The sequence below is a fragment of the Lathyrus oleraceus genome, chromosome 3 (genome assembly GCF_024323335.1).
Source record: "Lathyrus oleraceus cultivar Zhongwan6 chromosome 3, CAAS_Psat_ZW6_1.0, whole genome shotgun sequence".
In the NCBI taxonomy this organism is placed as follows: domain Eukaryota; kingdom Viridiplantae; phylum Streptophyta; class Magnoliopsida; order Fabales; family Fabaceae; genus Lathyrus; species Lathyrus oleraceus.
In genome coordinates this window covers 280,259,172-280,278,819 of record NC_066581.1, presented here as the reverse complement: position 1 = coordinate 280,278,819, position 19,648 = coordinate 280,259,172, and the positions used below count along the sequence as shown (strand labels likewise).

Genomic DNA, 19,648 nt, shown 5'->3' with positions numbered 1-19,648 from the left:
AGACCATGGCATTGCAAAATGACTAAGTGCAAGGCATGGTGACCAAATTTTCAAAAATGCAGTTTCTTGCTTGTAAAGCTACATGGAAGCTTATGGATTCCAGTATGGATGGAAATGAAATCAGAATTAGGTTTAGGACAAAAAATGCAATGGTTGACTTTGGTCAACTAGTTGACCAAAAGTCATCTTTTGAAAAATGTAATTTTTTATTTCTTTTTTCGTAATGGACTATGTATGCATTAAGGAGTGAATGAAATGATCAATTATTTGGATGAAATGACTATGAATTGAATGTGAACCAAACTTGACTTTTTAATGAATTTCAATTAAAAACCAAATTTGATCTATGAATGAATCAATCACCTTTAATCAATTGAATATAAGGTATCATGAACATATGATAACATATGAACCAAATGGACTAAGATAGATGGATGAATCAAGAATTGATGTCCTATAATGCCCTATGAATCACTATGGATCAAGGACAAATAATGGACCAAAAGATCAATGCACCAATGCTATCATGAATCGTGAATCAGTGACCAGATACCTGAACTTGAAAGCATTATAGGCTTAACATCAATGGATTAGGAATGACCAAGTAGAATGCATATGTATGGATGCTTGAACAAAGCCTTGAATCAGATGAAATCCCAGACATATAGACATGTAAGTCAAATGAATAATTCTTATGCACAAAGCAAGTTTAATGATTGATGATGCATGACATGATGGTGAAGAACCTCCTCCCCATAAATTAGGGTTTCAGTCAACCCCCTAGTCAAAAGTCAAATTAAAATGGCACATAAGTACCAAGCATCCATAATTAGGGTTTCATGATGCACACCCTATAATCAAGGTCTTCAAACCAAGCATAAAGCTCCACAAAGACATCATAACACATGGGCCCATGATTAGGGTTTAGTGATCAAATCAATGCTCAAAAGGTTAATCACAAGATCCCATAGGAACAAAGCCAAGAATTAGGGTTTTGATGCACATCTGAATACCATGATGTGATCTCCATGAACCAAGGTTCCAAAGATCATGAAATTAGGGTTTCACCCAATTTATTCCAAATGGTGAGCAATACCATAACCCTAGGACTTAATCCACAAGCAAACCCTAGCTCTTATTAACCATAAACTTTGAATATATGATTATTATTAGAAAGTGTTAACATGGATGAATGGTGAACATGAACGAGGCATGAATGAGTACAGATAAATCTCAAGGCAAAGGTTAGATGAAAAGTGAAAAGGGGAGGGAAAATTTTGGGGTATGACAACTTCTATCTAGAAAACTTGCCAAACTCTTCTACATAATCTTTACTCAAATGTGTTTCTTAAACCTTCCAATAACACCAATTCTGCTACAAGTCTTCATGTGTAGCTATTAACCCCTTGATCCTACTAATTCCTTGAGCGGTGATATTGTCCAAAGACCCGAGAAGAACTTTGTGTTATTTATAGCCTTCCACTCAGTTACTACTAAGACAATGATGGAGAGAAGAACTTACTTCTTTTCAATGGAATTTCTCACCACCATTGACAATCCTCTTTCTTGCTAACAACCTGAAAACTCAACAAGATCTCCAAGAACGGTTAGTATGAAGTACGTGTCTCCTTCAATCAATCTCAGAATTCTAGTTATCAAGATCTGAACTAAATTGAAGTTGAAGATGTGAGAAATTCGTAGCAAGACTTTGAACACTCAAAACAGAGGAAATTGATTTTCACACAAAATCACACTAGGATGATGTATGTTATGTGTAGAATGATGACAAAAATTATTTATATGTACTTGAGATAAAACACACAAAATGGTTGAAAAAAGGTGGTTAAATTCTAATTAAGAAAAATATGATTTGAATCAAATGAGTAAATGAGGTGGAATGGAAGAAATAAATAATTTTTTGAAAAAAAAATGACAGTTGATTCTGATTAGAAAAAATGTGATTTGAATCAAATGTCACGTGATTCGAATCATGTACAAATATTGATTTGAATCAAATCAAACAGAATATGTCCCCAAGAAAATGATCAGGATTAAGTGTAAAATTTGATTAGGATCAAATGTCTGAGTTTCACTTCTGTCCAATTTGATCAGGATCAAAAATTCAGTGTAAAGTTGAATGATTCGAATCAAATCAAACAGAATATGTTCCCAGGAAAATGAAGAGGATCAAGTGTAAAATTGACCAGGATAAAATTATTGAGTTTAGTTACTGTCCAATTTGACCAGGATAAAAAATTCGGTGTAAAACTGAATGATTCGAATCAATCTTGTAAAATCTCAAATTTTTAAATTTTTAAATTTTTAAATTTTTAAATTTTCAAAAGTTTTTTGAAATTTTACCTTTGAATCAACTTTGACAAAAAACAAAAAAAAAATGATTTCATTCCACTAACATATGCTATTGATCAAAGAGCATTTAGATCAAGATTAAATCTAATCAAAGTTTTATGCATACTAAAAACAAATCAAATCAAACTCGATTATGAAAAATGCAAACATGAAGGAGACTCAACTAATTGAAATAAAACAAAGATGAAAGTGATAAGACAAGCAACAAAAATAACTAGGTAGTAGAGACATGCAACTGCAAATCAATTAACGTTAATATTAGCTGATGTAATACTGATTAATAGTTGAATTGATGTCAATTGATGGCTAAATGTGACTAATAACTTATTGGATAGGAAATTAACCACTAGACTTGAGAGTATTTGATTATCAATTGCATCACAAACAATCAACATAGGAACCAACATATGTAGAATCGACTAATAACTCTCAGATGACGACTAAATAATGTTATTAAGGTTAGATAGGCTTGGATATTATATTAAATCATTGGAAGTATTTTTCTATTAGTTACATCACAATCGGCTAGATTTTGAAATCAAGAAATGGAGAATCGACTGATAGTTAAATGAGTCATGGACTAAACATGATTGTCAAGTCTAAGGACTTGGAAGATGTTAATATGACTTATTAGAGTTGTGATAATGGATAATAAGAGCTCAAGAGGTTGCAATATTGATTAATCAAATAAAAAAATTATATAACTAATTTCCTACAAATTTAGGATCATAAAGGAAGTGATTAAAAAAAGATAAAATTGACCTTAAGCTCAATTTGAATGATAAAAAACATGGTCAAACATTCATCCCCTTAAAAATAGGAATATGTGTAACATGGGTAAATGAAAACATAATAGTTAGTCATACAACTATAATTTTATCATTAACTCAATGGTATGAGCAACATATCAATTGACTAAGTATACAACATACATGAAGATTTATTTCAATTAAAATAGGGCAATGAAAGACACAGTTGACTAATATGAAGGGAAAAAAATAGTTTACAATGTAGCTTTGGAGTGTACTCAGCATGTAGTTACCAAAATAACTAGTGTCACTCATTATTAGTAGAGAAATTTCAATATTGTTAAAAATGATGTTTAGTGAAAAGAAAAGTCAATATTTTTGAAGAAGATGAACAAGGATCTGGCGAAAAGAGTGAAATTGACAAAAAGATGATTTGTGAAACAATATAAAAAGACAAACTTTATTGTGGGTCTTATTAGTACAGATATTGAAGATGGTGAACGTTTGAAGTTTGTGGATTTATTTGACACAGTTTGTCGAGACTAGGCAGCTACCCCAATCATGGATTGTCACTACAATGGTGATTATCCAAATTCCTTTGCTTGTTAATAAGAGTTTATACGATGAATAAATAATTGTAAACCTAAATTTCAATGTCTACTCCCAATTAAAAACAACGTTTAAATTCCTTTACATTTATGAAGAAAAAAACTTTTATCTATTTATCTTTTAAATTCATTTTCTTTATATATATATATATATAATATATATATATATATATATATATATATATATATATATATATATATATATATATATATATATATATATATATATATATATATATATATATATATATATATATATATATATATATATATATATATATATAGGGTAATGTTAACTTGTGTCCCAAATAAAAAATTTGTTTTGAAAAAATAAATAAAATTATTAATCGTAAGTTTTTAATAAATTCAATATACACTTTCCAAAAATTTGTTTCTATATTTATCTCTTAACTTGTGCCCTTGGGGCACAAGTTAGCATTACCCATATATATATATATATATATATATATATATATATATATATATATATATATATATATATATATATATATATATATATTTCAACATTTTGTTTTATTGATCTTATTGTTCTTTTGTTATCAAGATAGTCTGATTCATGGCATTCATGAATGTTACCATGATTTCATTTTTACTGATCATTATGCCTTATTATTTAATCTTTGAATTAAATTTGTGCATAAATTAAAATTGATTTATAATGTTATTATTTTGTTAAACAATTGTATAATAGATCTTATTTATTTAATTTTGTTCTCTCATATAATTGAGTTACTATGTCTAGTGATTGTTATAATTTTGATTAATTTGGATTAGCCACAACATCCTTAAATTAATTGAGATTATAACAATCACTAGACATAGTAACTTTATTATATGAGAGAACAAAATTAAATAAATAAGATATATTATACAATTGTTTAACAAAATAATAACATTATAAATCAATTTTAATTTATGCACAAATTTAATTCAAAGATTAAATAATAAGGCATAATAATCAGTAAAAATAAAATCATATGGATATGAACAGAATCAAAATACATGTTTAGCAAAGTAGTCCAGTGATAACATTCATGAATGTCATGGATCAGGACCTGGGTTCAATTGTGCATCCTTAAATTAATTGAGATTATTTTTTTAAAGTTTTTAGATCACATAAATTATTAGACATAAATTGTAATTAACTATACGTGGTATAATGAATTTTATCCTACAGGAATTTTTATTATATTTGTATGATTAATTGGGATAAAATGTCAAAATATTTTCATAACTTGCCCATAGGAATTATGAATTGGTACATAATTTGATATTAATTTTGGATAGAAAAACAAAATTATATCATACACGTAAAGTGTGAGGTTTGAAAAATCTATCGCAATTTTTTTAAAATCTTATTACATTAAAATTTAGCCCACAGATAATTTTTATGTTGCAAGATTTATTTTATGGTATATTTAACACATAGTTTTTTTTAAAAAGTAAATTGAATGTAAATTTGTCAACATTTGAATATATATTTATTTAAAAATATGTTTAATAATAAATTAAATATAGAATTCACTTTTTAACTCGTAGTATAAACTATATGATGTGAATTTTTTGACGGCAAGGTTTCTAAAATACATAAAGCATAAATTCGTTTATTTACTTTATTTTATAAGAATTTTAACAGAATCATTTAGTTGCCTTTTACTAGAAATCAACATCGAAGTTGTACCGAATCTAGCATTCCATTAGAGGGAATTACTTTACAAAAAAGAAAGTTGTTTCATCATCGCATCTTAAAATAGTGTAATTCCAAGTTCTAGTGTGAAATGTTGGGAATTCCATCAATCATGGATTCTCATCACTCATTGTGTCTTAAATTGGCAGAAAGTTATACACATTTGCTTAAGAATACTATTACTTTAACTAATGATATGATGTGATAATGAGACAATGAAGAGCCTTAGGAATTAGTATAAGTTTTTCGACTAATTTCTCAAACTGTCCCATTCTTGAAAATTTATTTCCACAATGTTCCAATCTAAAAAAAAAATTTAAACTATCCCATTTTTTTTTTGGGACTCGCCCATTGATCGGACGAGATGATGAAGATTTTTGTACGCTGACTAGACTCGGCCATTGGTTGACCGAGCTAGTAAAGGGAGGTTTTTTTTTTATAATTATTATATAATTAAATAACTTTATTAAAATTATTATTAAATATTTTTCTATTTAATTCTATATTTAAATAATAAAAATGACTTTTTTTAAATAATAATAATATTTTTATAAAATACTAATAATAGTTTTCTAATATTATTTTTTTAAAATATTAATAATAAAAATGATTATTTTTTATAATATTAATAATAAAAATGATTATTTTTTTTAAATATTAATAGAAATGATTTTTTTTTTAAATATTAATAATGAAAATGATATGTTTCCCTCCAAAATTTCAATAATTTTTTGGAATGATATGTTTCCCTCCAAAAAATTTCGAATGATATGTTTCCCTCCAAAATTTCAATGACCGAGCAATTGCTTTGTGTTTGTACTGTCTCGGTCAATGATTGGCCGAGTATTCAAGTATAAATTTTCTATAAATAGCAGGACTTGTAAAAAATTAACTCAGAGCACAAAATCCTTTATTTTGGTAAAAATGTCTGTTTGGGGTCTTGTTTTTTATGGACATGGTGAAAAAATCAGTGTTTGTCTCGATCCGCAATGGAATTTCAGAACACTGATTTCAGCCATCCACACTGGCTTCCGACAGTTGGGCGGGCGTCGTATAAAGGTGAGGAAAGTAGAGTATCGTTGTCCATACATAACGTTGACTGATGCAAGCCCCGATGGTACGTACATGTATTACCTGAATCGTATAGAAAATGATGAAGATGTTTAGTGTATGTTTTCGGCACATAGTGGTGAAGTTAATAGAGAAGTTGAAGGTCCACTTGTGTTGGTTGTTGTTGTTGTTTAATTGATGTGGTCGTACTTTGTAACCAGAAGCCTTTGATTATCAAATGTATTTCATAATTATTTGTTCCCAAAAGACATTAGAAATACACAATGGTTTATATATAGTACATGCATAGTAGTTAATAATTAAAAAAAAACATAATTATCTGGACGGATATTTAAAATAATAACATAATCATCTGGATGGTCGTTGGGACGGTCCTGCAACATTAGGACATTTCCTACGCATGTGTCCTATTTCACTGAAAATTCCACACCTTCTCTTTTCCTTCTCAACGTCGTCCATCTCGGTTCTAATCCTGGTGCTGTTTGGGCGCTCTTTCTTCCTCCTTCTCATAGAGTCGTCGTGGCAAAGAGTAAATCCTTCATATTGTGGCCAATTCTCCTCATGGGAAAGTCCTAGGAAACTCTCCTTATAGACCTTGAACACGTTAAGAATTTTGAAGACGTCTGGAATGTGAATGGAGTAGTCCTGGTGTATGCTCGAACATGCTGCGATTACATGGGAGCAAGGTAAGTGAAATGCCTGAAATTTCTCACAATCACAGTGTTGTTTCCTCATATCAACGTTGAATGTTCCGGTTGGTCGACCGTCGTTATGATTAATCTTCTCTTGGACCATGAAATAAAATCTCTCGCGATCGAACTGCATGACGTTATGCGTGTTAGCTTTGATGACTTCCTCAGCCATCCCCTTGTTGCAGTTATCAGTGAAAACCTGCCCAGAGGCTAACATTTTTGTCCATTGATGGCCTCTTCTACCAAATAGTGATCCTAATCGATAGTACGTAGATTTGACCAATGCAGTGATTGGAAGGTTTCGGGTTTCTTTTAGCACCGAGTTCATTGCTTCTGCTAGGTTAGTTGTCATGTGACCCCAGCGTTGCCCTCCGTCAAATGCCCTTGCCTACTTCTCCCTAGGGATGTTGTCTATCCATTATAAAGCTTCGTTGTTTGTTCTTCGGACTTCCCCCCGATAGTAGTTAAATTTTGCCTCTGTTAACACATAACCCATGTTAACAACTATTTTGCGCAGATCCTTGTCTTTAATCTCGCGCATGAAGTTTTGCGCAATGTGTCTAATGCAATAGACGTGTGATGATGGAGGATACTGCCATCCATTTTCCGGATTGTTATATGCATTCTTTATCGATTCATGCATGTCTGATATTAGACACAGATTTGCTTGGGGAGTAACGTGTATTCTTAAATTCTTAAGAAAGAAACTCCAAGCTTCCTTTGTCTCACTTTCAACCAATGCGAACGCTATCGGAAATATGTTCCCATTCCCATCATGTGCCACAGCCATCAACAGAGTCCCTCTGTACTTGCCATACAACCATGTTCCATCAACCTGCACAATAGGTTTACAATACGCGAAACCACGTATACATGGTCGAAACGCCCAAAACAGACGATGAAATATCCTTTGGTCACCCAAGTGTGAACCATCATTTGAAATCACAAGTAAGGATTGCAATTCTATAATGGTACCTGGTAGATATGTTTTCATTACCAGTATCCACTGCGGCAGATCGTTGTAAGATGTCTCCCAATTTCCATACAGCGACTCAATTGCCTTACACTTTGCAATCCATGCCTTTTTGTAGGATATGATATACCTGTATTTCTCAGCAACATGAGCGATGATAACCTTCACCTTAAGAGAAGCGTCCCGATTTACAAGCTCCATTATGCTCTTACTCATCATTTCTGAATTGAGTTGTGTATGGTCTTGTGACACGGAAGTGGTTGTGCACGTATGAGGCCCACCAGACTTACCAACTCTCCACCTTGAGTTGCCCTTACGCAAAGAGACCCTGCATTTGAAATTGCATGTTGAATTTCTACATTTGATGACAAAATGTACATTGTCAAATTTAACCACAGAAAAATCTAGACTACATTTTATATGCCATTGTTGCAACGCCAAAACACACTCTTCCTTATTTTCATACTCGATGCCCTCCTCTATTTCGTCAGCATTGTGAGTTGGTGTGAAACTTCCGAAAACAGAGATTGGTTCAGCATCATCCAAACTTATGTTTTGCATGTGCACATGTGGGTTGTACAAACTAATTGGTTGCGCTCTTAGTGCAACGGTCGGTGTGTCGAAGATGTCTTCATTGCCATCGTCATCGCTAACACCAAATAGATCTTCAAATCGAACCTCCTCAAGATCATCCTCACTATTCTCGCCTACCTCTTCATTTGGTATTAAAGGTTCATTATTTTGAGTTGGTTCTTCGTCAATGGCTTGACTCATTCCGTACTCGTGTGACTGTACAGATTGCGTTGGATAACAGAGATTTTCATTGTGAGTCGGTTGTTCTTCAAGATTTTCATTGTGACTCGGTTGTTCTTCCAGATTTTCGACTAGACGAACATATATCTCAATGGTAGGTAATTGAGATAATGTTATATGACATTGAAACATCAACTTGACATCTTCGTCAGTCTCAACGGGTGTCATTATGTAAAAGACGGTATTATCATCTCCATTAAATAATGGATGGCGATAAATGATGTCTTCAACATAACTTTGTAACTTTTTTTCAATACGGTCTTTTAAATGATGGAAGTCAGAGTTGATGTGGATTTTGAACATATGCAAATTCGTATTGCAAAATGAGAATCTCTCATTTGCATCTGTGAAAAGGGACCCTTCGGAATGGATAGACACAATTAAATTTCTTTGAGCCATGAATGTGGAATATTTGATTTGATTAAGGAGATATGACTGTAGAATATTTGATTTGATGAAAATAAGTAAAGATATAAATGTAGTAGATTTGGTTTGATGAGAATGGTTGAAGATGTGAATAATATTTGGTAAGATGAAGGAGATATGATTGTAGAATATTTGATTTGATGAAAATAAGTAAAGATATAAATGTAGTAGATTTGGTTTGACGAGAATGGTTGAAGGTATGAATAATATTTGGTAAGATGAAGGAGATATGAATGTAGAACATTTGGTTTGATGAAAATAAGTAAAGATATAAATGTAGTAGGTTTGGTTTGGTGAGAATGAATGAAGATATTAATGCAATTTATAGTCAACAAAACATAATCCTAGTAAACCAAACCCTGTAGAAATCACATGCAGCTCATCCTTCAATTGGAAGAGAGAGAAAACGTGAAAACACTAGCCTTCACTAGCTCGCCCATTCATTAGACGAGTCATAACCCTAGAAGAACAAGCTCGCCCATTCATTGGACGAGGCAACACGTCACATGACTAAGCTCATCATTCCATTGGACGAGCCAACACATTACAAGGGTGAACTCATCCATCAAAGGGGCGATTCTGCACGCATGCTTTTTTGCGGTGTGATTTCCAATCAGCATGGGAATCTCGTGGTTGCAGAGATTCCTTGCAAAAAAAATTGCATGCATTCCCTTACTTGTCCAATCACCATGTACAATTCTAACCTATATATTTAATATTTTTTACCACTATAAATAAACCTTTCCTCTATAATTCTTTCTCATCGTCTTTCTACAATTTCTATTTCACAAATACTTACTCTCTTCAAATATTTACTCTCTACAAATATTCACTATCTTCAATTCCAAAATGTCTTTGTTGTGGATGGGTGAATCACACCCTGGGACGACGACAAACATTGTCGAATACATAAGTCTCTTTCAAATCTATTTCACAAATTCAATATGTAAATATCACATCAAATATTCATTACCATTTTTATTTGAATTTCAGGAAGACGGTAGGTTTCGGGTCCATTCGCATACATACATTCAACCAAGTGCGGTTATAATACCGTATTTGAAACTAGTCGGTTTTGAAAATGTGGCCAAGATTGCAAGTCTAAAAGTAGATTCTAAATTAATTGTTGCATTGTTAGAGAGATGGAGACCCCAGACACATACCTTTCATTTACCAACGGGTGAATGTACTATCACACTAGAGGATGTGAGTATGTTATTCGGTCTCCGAATCAATGGTAAAGCTGCTAATGGCCCAACAAACGTAACCAATGATGTTTACATGGAGAATTTGGGCATCGAACCAGCAACTTCAGATAAAAATGGGGCTTCTGTCAAAATTGTTTGGTTAGAAGCCGTATTAACACAACTGAAAAATAACCCTAACCCGACCGAGGCAGAAAATATTCTTCATTCAAAAATTTATATTTTACTTTTAATTGCTACTTTTTTAATGTCAGATAAGAGTCACAATTTGTTGCATTCTTCTTGGTTACCTTTAGTAGGAGACCTAGAAAAATGTAATACATACAGTTGGGGTTCTGCTTGTCTGGCGACACTATATAGACATATGTGCAAGACAGCCCATAAAGGAGTCAAGAGCATAGGAGGTTGTGTTGTATTACTAATTGTATGGGCATTCACACGCATACCCTTGTTAGCCCCGGTTAGTAACGAGGTTCCATCACATCCTTATGCATTAAGGTAACGATTTTCATTTAAATGCAATTTATATTTCTCAAAATTATTTATACGTCGCTTTAAGGTATTTTTTTTTAATATGCAAGATGGTGCAAACGAGGTATGAATTACGGAAATAATCCTCGTCATCATCTACGAGGGTACCGTGTTGCAATAGAACATATGGAAGAAAACGATGTAAGAATGATTAATTATAATATTCAACTTATTTAAATTTATTTTATACATTCTAATAGTTATATTTCTTTTAACAGTTTATTTGGAGGCCGTACATACAATATCCAGTGCCTGATTATAGTGACAGTCGAGTTTGGAGTGCAACAACATATATGGTATGTTTCTTTACCATTGAGATGCATCAGACGGATCGAGTCAAACTCCATTTTGGATTTGAACAAGAAATACCGTCTCAACCAAGATGTCTAAGTGAACACCATAACATGACTATGGTCCAAGCTTGGGACACACATTGGCAAGATTTAAACAAAGAAGAGCTAAAAGAATGGAAAAGAAGAAGGCATTTGGTGTTACAAGGAACTCGGTAATTGGTGAGTCTAAGCCGGGTAGAGAATACATGAATTGGTTTTTATCAATTCCTTTTATGTACGTTGCTCCAACACAGTTTTTGAATGATCCCCGTCAACATGTAGCTTCTTCAACCCAACAAACAACATCACCCCCACAACAACATAACTAACCATCATCCTCAGCTCAACAAACTTACCAACACACCCAGACCACACAACAACACACAATTTATTCCACCTCAACCCAACACCATAATCCCCACACTCCATTCCCTCAAACAAACTACTATTACAACCAACAATATCAACAACAAACCAACCTACGCCCACCCATACAATACACTCTAATTCCTCAACCCAACTTTGAATACTCAAACCCTCATTCTCAACCCCAAACATCTAACACCACATTCGCACAACCCACTCCTACATACAACCCTGATGATGTCTATTATCCTCCTATCCAACACACTCAACCCAGCATCTACACACAACTCCCACATTCACTACCCAACTATGACCTCACTGATGATCATCTAATGAATATCCCTTCTTTTCGCATTCAAGATCTCGACAGTATGGATATGCCTCCAAACACATCACAACAACATCAAAGTCAACAACAACATCAACAACAAGACGCCCATGATGAATTGTCTTCCGACTCATCTCCGTCTCCCGCAAGACAAAGACAAGAAGACTTGGGCAAGGGAAAACGCAAAAAAGTTGGCACAAGATGTGGAACAGGCGGTCACTATAAATAAAATGTATTTCTTCCATTATATCAATAAAATAATTCTTAATCATTACAATTCATTATATGCCTCATTATAATATTTATAGTTGTATGATAAGTATTTAAAAAAATAAATCATTTCTATTATTAATATTAAAAAAAAATCATTTTATTATTAATATTTTAAAAAAACAATATTAGAAAACTATTATTATTATAAAAAACTATTATTATTAACAAATTTTATTTTAAATATTTTTATAAAAATATTATTATTATTTTTAAAAAAATCAATTCTATTATTTAAATATAGAATTAATTAGAAAACTATTTAATAATAATTTTAATAAAGTTATTTAATTATATAAGAGTATTTAAAATAATTAAAAAAAAATTCCTTCACTAGCTCGGCCAAAGAATGGCCGAGCTTAGTCAGCAAAAACACGTCTTCATCATCTCGCCCATTCATTGGACGAGCCCAAATAGAAAAGTGTGACATTCTGAGATTTTTTTTTTCAGAATGGGACAATGTGGAAATAAAATTTCAACTGGGGGTAGTCTGGGCAAATAATCGTATAAGTTTTTCAAGATTCACTCCAAACACTTATTTTTGTACTGTATCAATTTATTATACCTTAGTCTATTGTGTGATAGAGTAAATATACTATTTTTATAACTCACTTTTAAATTGGTTGTCTAATTCAAATCTAAAGGTTTTAATAAATTACTTGTGTTATAAGTGTTTAGGTACTTAAATTAGACAAGTTAGTTGTAATTAACTTATCATTTGTTTGAATTGATTTATTTTAAATTATTTACTAAAATAGTTGTTGTGATATTGTTTAAGAGTTTATTAAAACAATTTATGATATTTTTATAAATTTTTAAGTTTCTTTTTATACATTCTCTAAAATATTTTTTTGAGAACAACTTGTAATAAATATGAAAATTTATTTTATTTTTTGTTATAAAAATAAGTTATACAAATTTTTTTATAAGAGTTTATTATGATAAACATTTATGTTATAAGTTGCAAATAAATTATTTATTCAAAGATGCTATAAATTTGTCATGATTATGATTAGTGAGTGTCCGTCGAATTAGTAGTGTATAAATAATTATTTGGTCATCATTAATAATTCTATTCTAGTTTCTCTCTTATCTTATATTTTTATACAACCAAGTTTTTCGTTAAGCATTCAATATTGTCTGATTTCTTTTTTTAGAAGAACACTTTTGTGAGAGACACATCACATATTCATCCCAAATTTTAAGGTGATAGATGTGTGAGTTCTCTTACTTATAAATGTTCAAGTTTCTACATTTACAATCAATGTGAAACTATTACCCACACTACTCACATTTGTTACATTTTCAACACTCCCCCTCAAGTGTGAGTCCACAATGTTCTCTTTCAAGTGGAAGCTTTTTCTTACTTCTACGAACTATTGTACTGCACAAAACGTTTCTTACTCATCACTCATGTAGTGCCATTGACACTCTTTAACATATAGTTTCTTACTATCCTTGTGTCATTGTTGACTTTTGATACAAGTAAGTCGGTCACTTTCTTGAACCAAAGACTCTGATACCATGTGTTGGGGAAATTTTTTTACTAAGGAACATTGAACATTGTGAGACTTCTTTTTTAGAGCAACATCTTTGTGAGAGACGGAACACATATTCATCCAAAACCTTAAGGTGATGGGTGAATGGATTCTCTCACTTATAAATGCTCAAGTTTCCATATTTTCAACCAAGTTGAGATTATTACTCACACTTACTACATTTTCAACAAGTTAAATATGCAATTTTCTAAGAGTATATTGTTATACAATAGTGTTTTAGTGACTAATGCATTAATCCTGAAATCACCTTTTTTTTTTCAAGTTGTATAGTAATTGGAATTCACTTTTTAAAGGTGAACAAATGAGATCAATATTATTCCCTAATCAAACGAGAAGTTCCAAATACCTTTTACACATAATTTTCTTTACAAAATTGAATTGCAAAATCAGCCTAAGTCGCAAGAATACATTATGCACTAGCCAAATGAGGAGTTCTAAATACAAATTTCATCAACAACAAATAATGGCGGAGAACAATGATACTTTATGCATCTTTTATTTTATGATTTAAATCAAGTTCATATTCTCTAGTTCAACAAACAAGCTACTTCTCAATCTCATTTTCTCTAACATATGTCTGAAGCTGTTTTATTACTCATTGATCAACCTAATTATCTACACATAAAACTGAATGACACAAACATATCAAAATACAAACTTTATTACTTTTTCAGTAACATAAATGAAATCTAACTTTTAGACATTTAGAAAATGCAAAAATCTAACATCCTTAAATTAGAAATCTAACATTCAAAATCCAGAAAATGCAAAAATCTAACATCTCTAAATGAAAAATCTAACATCCAAAAATCCAAAAAAAAGAGAGCATAATATTTAGGGATGGAAAAGAAAAAGAAAACAATTAAAAATACATAATACTTAAAGAAAGGAGAAGATATTTTCGAACAAATGAGATTGCAAGGGTTGCAGAGACAATTGCGTCGAAGAGAATGATAACAAATGATTTTTGTTTTGCTCTATAAGTAATGAATAAATATTGTTTATTTTCACATTGAGGAGGAGTCGGAGAAAATATAACCTAAATAAAAATCAGATGACTGAGAAATAAAAGATACAAGAGAACTCAAAATAAAAGTATTTTAAATATTCTCCATTAATTTATATATATATATATATATATATATATATATATATATATATATATATATATATATATATATATATATATATATATATATATATATATATATATATTACTTTGAAATTAATTCTCTAAAATGTGATTCACACTTGAGAGAGTAAATTACAATCTATTCAAGGTCATTCCCTCCAAAGTTTTCAAGTGTATCCCTCTTTTTTGAATGGTAAAAACTTACAAACTAGCATGTTTGATTTAGCTTTTGAAAGAAGTAAAATCTTTTTTAAAAGATTAGAATTGATTCTATAGTAATTTTGAGGTATTTGGTTCTTTTAATTTATGAGTAATACTAATTTGTGTTTTAGGAAAACAAATTAAAATACTCATTTATAAAAAGTTTGTTTTAGAGAAAAAAGTTATAAAATTAATTCTATATTTTTATTAAAAATTATGTTTAAGATAAAATTTCTTTATTTAGTTTCTTAAATGATACTTATAAGACACAAGTTGAATTTTTTACCCAAATACCCCTAATTTTTAAAAAAAATCCCAAAATAACTCTGATTTAAAAAAAAACTACCCCACTTTTATCCCACTTTTAAGAGGAGGCGTCAGACCAATCGGCGTCAGCTCCTAAAGTTAGAGAGGAGGCGTCAATTGGATTGGCTACAACACATGGTGCTGCCAATCCAATTGGCGCTCATGTGTTAGTTTGTAGAGGAGACGCCAATTGGTCTGGCGCCTCAGTGTAAAGTGCAATTTTTTATGTTATAAATAGAGGTGTTGTGTGAATCATTTTTCCACATCTCATTTCATCATTTTGCAAAAATGTTTGGTGTTCGTCGCCGTTATGGAAAAGTGGTTTATTCGAGAGACAAACCTCCGATGTTGATGCTCTTCTGGAATATCAGTAGTTTCGATCAACTGAAGAGGGAGCTGGTTCGTTGGTTAAATGGAAAAATACCAGAAGGGAAAAAATTAGAAGTATTGAGAGACTCGATAATATATTTGGTTGGGTGTGAGTCAAAACTGATAAGGATGCTAGGGAAATGATGTTTGGACGAGATGACATCAGTTTGATTGTTGTAATCATTTAGAAATATTTTGTTTTAAGTTTGCTTATATTGTAGTGATGTTTGTTGTGAACCTTGTTGTAACAAAAAGATAATGATATATAAAAATTCAAGGTTAAAAAATTAAAAAAGGAGATACTATCTTATGATGCAGATGTTGCTTCTTGATTGGGACAGTTGTTCTTATTGTGTCCTTGTTGACGACATATACTACATAGTCTTATCATTTTATCAGTCATATCCATTTCTGTTCTAATACGTGTGTTGTTTGTCCATCCTTTTTTCTTTCTTCGCATCTCGTCGTTGTGCCAAATATGTCACATTCATATGGAGGCCAGCATTCCTATATTGTGTCACATTTGCATCTCGTCGTTATACACATTCATGATGGTAATGACCTTGTAAACATCAGATAGATGGCTATAAGCGTCCTGGAAAGTATGTGCGCATGCCACAATGACATGAGAACAAGGAATACGGAAGGCCTGGAACTTTCCACAGTCGCACCAACTTATGTGTAGTTTGACAAAATAGGAAAAATTTGGCCTTCCCTCATTGTGGTCCATTGTTTCCTATACGCTGAAATTTTTCCTATGACGGTCAAAGACTGTAACCGCGTGTGTGCTAGCTTTGATACTCTCCTCTTTCATCACTTTCATACAACATTCACTGAATATTTGACCCGACATTAACAATGCGCTCCATCTTTCACCTTTGGTTGCGAAGGTAGAAACCAACCTATAATAGGTTGTTCTAACCAAAACTGTTATTGGTAGATTTTTAATGCCTTTGAATACTCCGTTCATGCATTCCATAAGGTTTGTTGTCATGTGGCCCCAGCGACAGCCTCTGTCAGATGCCCTTGTCCACTGCTCTACTGGTATGTTATCCACCATCTTCATGCATCTGCATTAGACAATCTAATTTCATCACGGTAATATTGAAATGACGACTGAGTTAGAGGATACCCATAATTCACCACTTTTTTGCGAAGGTTCTTATCTTTGATTGCACGCATGAAGTTTTGTGCGATATGTCTAATGCAATAGACATGGGTAGAAGGAGGATCATGCATCCATTATCATGGTTATTGTAAGCACTCTCAATGATAACATGTCTATCTGAAATCAAACAGAGATGGGTTTGTGGAGCGACATGTGTTCTAAGATGTCGAAGAAAGAAACCTCAACCACCAACGGTTTCACATTCAACCAGAGCAAAGGCAATGGGAAAGACATTGTTGTTGTCGTCTTGTGCAACAGCCATAAGCAAGGTACCATTGTATTTTCCGTATAACTATGTTCCATCAATTTGAATAATAGGTTTGCAGAATGCAAAACCTTTGATGCACGGTTCAAACGCCCAAAAGATGCGGTGAAAGATTCTATTTCCAGCAACACAGGTTCCGTCTGGCGTAACTGCTGGCAATGTCTCCATAATTGCAACAGTTCCTGGTACGTATGTTTTTAGGGACCATAAGAACCGTGACAATTCTTTGTATGAATCCTCCTAGTTGCCGAATACCTGTTCAACAGCCTTTGTCCTCGCAATCCACGCTTTCTTGTAAGATTGAGTATAATTATATCTTGTGACGATATGAGATATTATTATACTCACCTTCACTGATGGGTCTTTGTTAACAAGCGGCAAAATGTCTTGACATATCAATGCAACGCTTAATTTACGGTGATCTTGTTCAACGTTAGTTGCAATGCAACTGTGAGGTAGGTCTATAGAAGTTATCTCCCAAGAGTCACTTCTCTTTTTGTGACACGCAGCCAACCGAAACTTACAAAGGATGTTATGACATTCGATGACATACCTTCTCGAATCAGTGTGTTTCATAGTGAAATCAGCAGAGTTATTCATGTGAAATTTTTTGATAGCTCGCACACATTCTTCTTTAGTGCGGAATATGTCTTCCACCTTTAACTCACTCTCTGATCATGGATACGGGTTATAAAAAACACAATTGGATGTTTCATCGTCATGCATATCCATGTTTGTCATATGTTAAGGAGGATTGTATACATAACTTGGAGGTAATGGCGCTGGTTGATCATCATCTTCAATGTTGTTGTTCAACATATGATCAACTTGTGCCTCAGTCTCTTCTTCTTCTTCATCAACGACGTTGACTTCTACTTCTGCTGCTAGGTCAGCGTCATCTGAGTTTTCTGAATCAAATTCATCAGATTCAACTTGATTAGTTATTTGGGATTGCTGAGATTGTATACTTGGCTGAAGAGTAATATACAACTCAATAGAGTTGCAACTAAAATGTTCGTGACTAACAAACATATTTTCAACATCTTCATCATCCCGTACCTTCAGCGGAAAAAATTTGCATTGACTGTTCTAAAAAAAAAAATTGGATTTTGATACATGATCTTTGATATAATACCAGATCCTATGCAGGATTCAATTCGTTTTTTCAAATGCAAGAAATTTGAATTTCTCTTGATCGTAAGTCGGATAGTATCGGTGTTTCTAAAACAAAACTTGTATAACTCAGACTCATATGTCTCACCATTGCAGTGAACATTGATATTATATTTTGGTGAAAATGACATTGTAATATTTCTTGTGCAGATGAAAATTTATTTTTTGGTGCAGATGAATTTGTGTTGATTGTTGGATGTAGATAGTAAGACACTTAAATAGGTAAGTGATATGTCAAACATGCAAAGCTAGACGGAAGTGATGTGTCAAACATGCAAGCAAGTCAGAAGTGATGTGTCAAACATGCAAGCAAGACGGAAGTGATGTGTAAAACATACAAGCCAGAGGGACACATTGTAATAAAAACTAGATGTTACATTTGAAGGTAGAGAAAAACAAGAAAGGGGGTTTGAATTGTTTTGGAAAATAAAACTTTTTCAGAATTTAGACACACAGAATAAAATTGTGACACATAATTTTATACTGGTTCGCTCGAAATTCAAAGCTACTCCAGTCCACCCGGCCAAGGTGATTTTGCCTTCAAAAAGGACTTAATCCACTAATCTTGAAAGATTACACAAACAACCGTCTAAGAAAATAATCCCTTAGCCCTCTCAAGTATTCAGGCTGCACATAGTCACTTGAGGAAGTATCTTAGCAAAAATATGATTTGTAATGCAATATGCTTCTAACAAAAAACAAATATTACAGAGTTAAAAGAACAACAACTTTTCACGTAAGAGCAACAACTCGTGAAATAATAAGAGAGGATAATTAAGAGTTTTTTATACTTGTGTGTCTCCGGTGTATTCTCTTGTGAAGTATTTCGTCCTTTATATAGGAGTTTGAGAGAATCGTTGAGTGATGACAGGATCTTGGTCATTGAAGAATGTTTATTGTCATTACTCTCCTTGTTTCTTTCTAAAACAGTTTTTGGTGTGTCATAATTTCCTTCTAGAAATAGTTTCTTTCTAAAAACATATTTCTTCATGGTTACACGTTCTGAGCTGGTGAATCTGTATCAGAGTCTTGT

The 19,648-nt window shown here is 32.2% G+C and overlaps 2 protein-coding genes across 2 annotated transcripts; both read right to left on the bottom strand.

The window, feature by feature from the left end:
- Positions 1 to 6,854: 6,854 nt before the first annotated feature.
- LOC127130848 (uncharacterized) lies at positions 6,855 to 7,415 on the bottom strand. The gene has a single exon (XM_051059811.1). It carries the CDS (start codon positions 7,413 to 7,415, stop codon positions 6,855 to 6,857), a length of 561 nt encoding a protein of 186 aa, XP_050915768.1.
- Positions 7,416 to 7,616: 201 nt separating this feature from the next.
- Positions 7,617 to 9,152, bottom strand: LOC127130847 (uncharacterized). Its single transcript, XM_051059810.1, has one exon. The coding sequence runs from the start codon at positions 9,150 to 9,152 to the stop codon at positions 7,617 to 7,619; it is 1,536 nt and encodes a 511-aa protein (XP_050915767.1).
- Positions 9,153 to 19,648: the final 10,496 nt, after the last annotated feature.

Bases quoted from the DNA above. Each gene is read 5' to 3' on its own strand.
- LOC127130848 (XM_051059811.1), bottom strand. From the start codon at position 7,415: ATGTTAGCCTCTGGGCAGGTTTTCACTGATAACTGCAACAAGGGGATG.
- LOC127130847 (XM_051059810.1), bottom strand. From the start codon at position 9,152: ATGACACCCGTTGAGACTGACGAAGATGTCAAGTTGATGTTTCAATGT.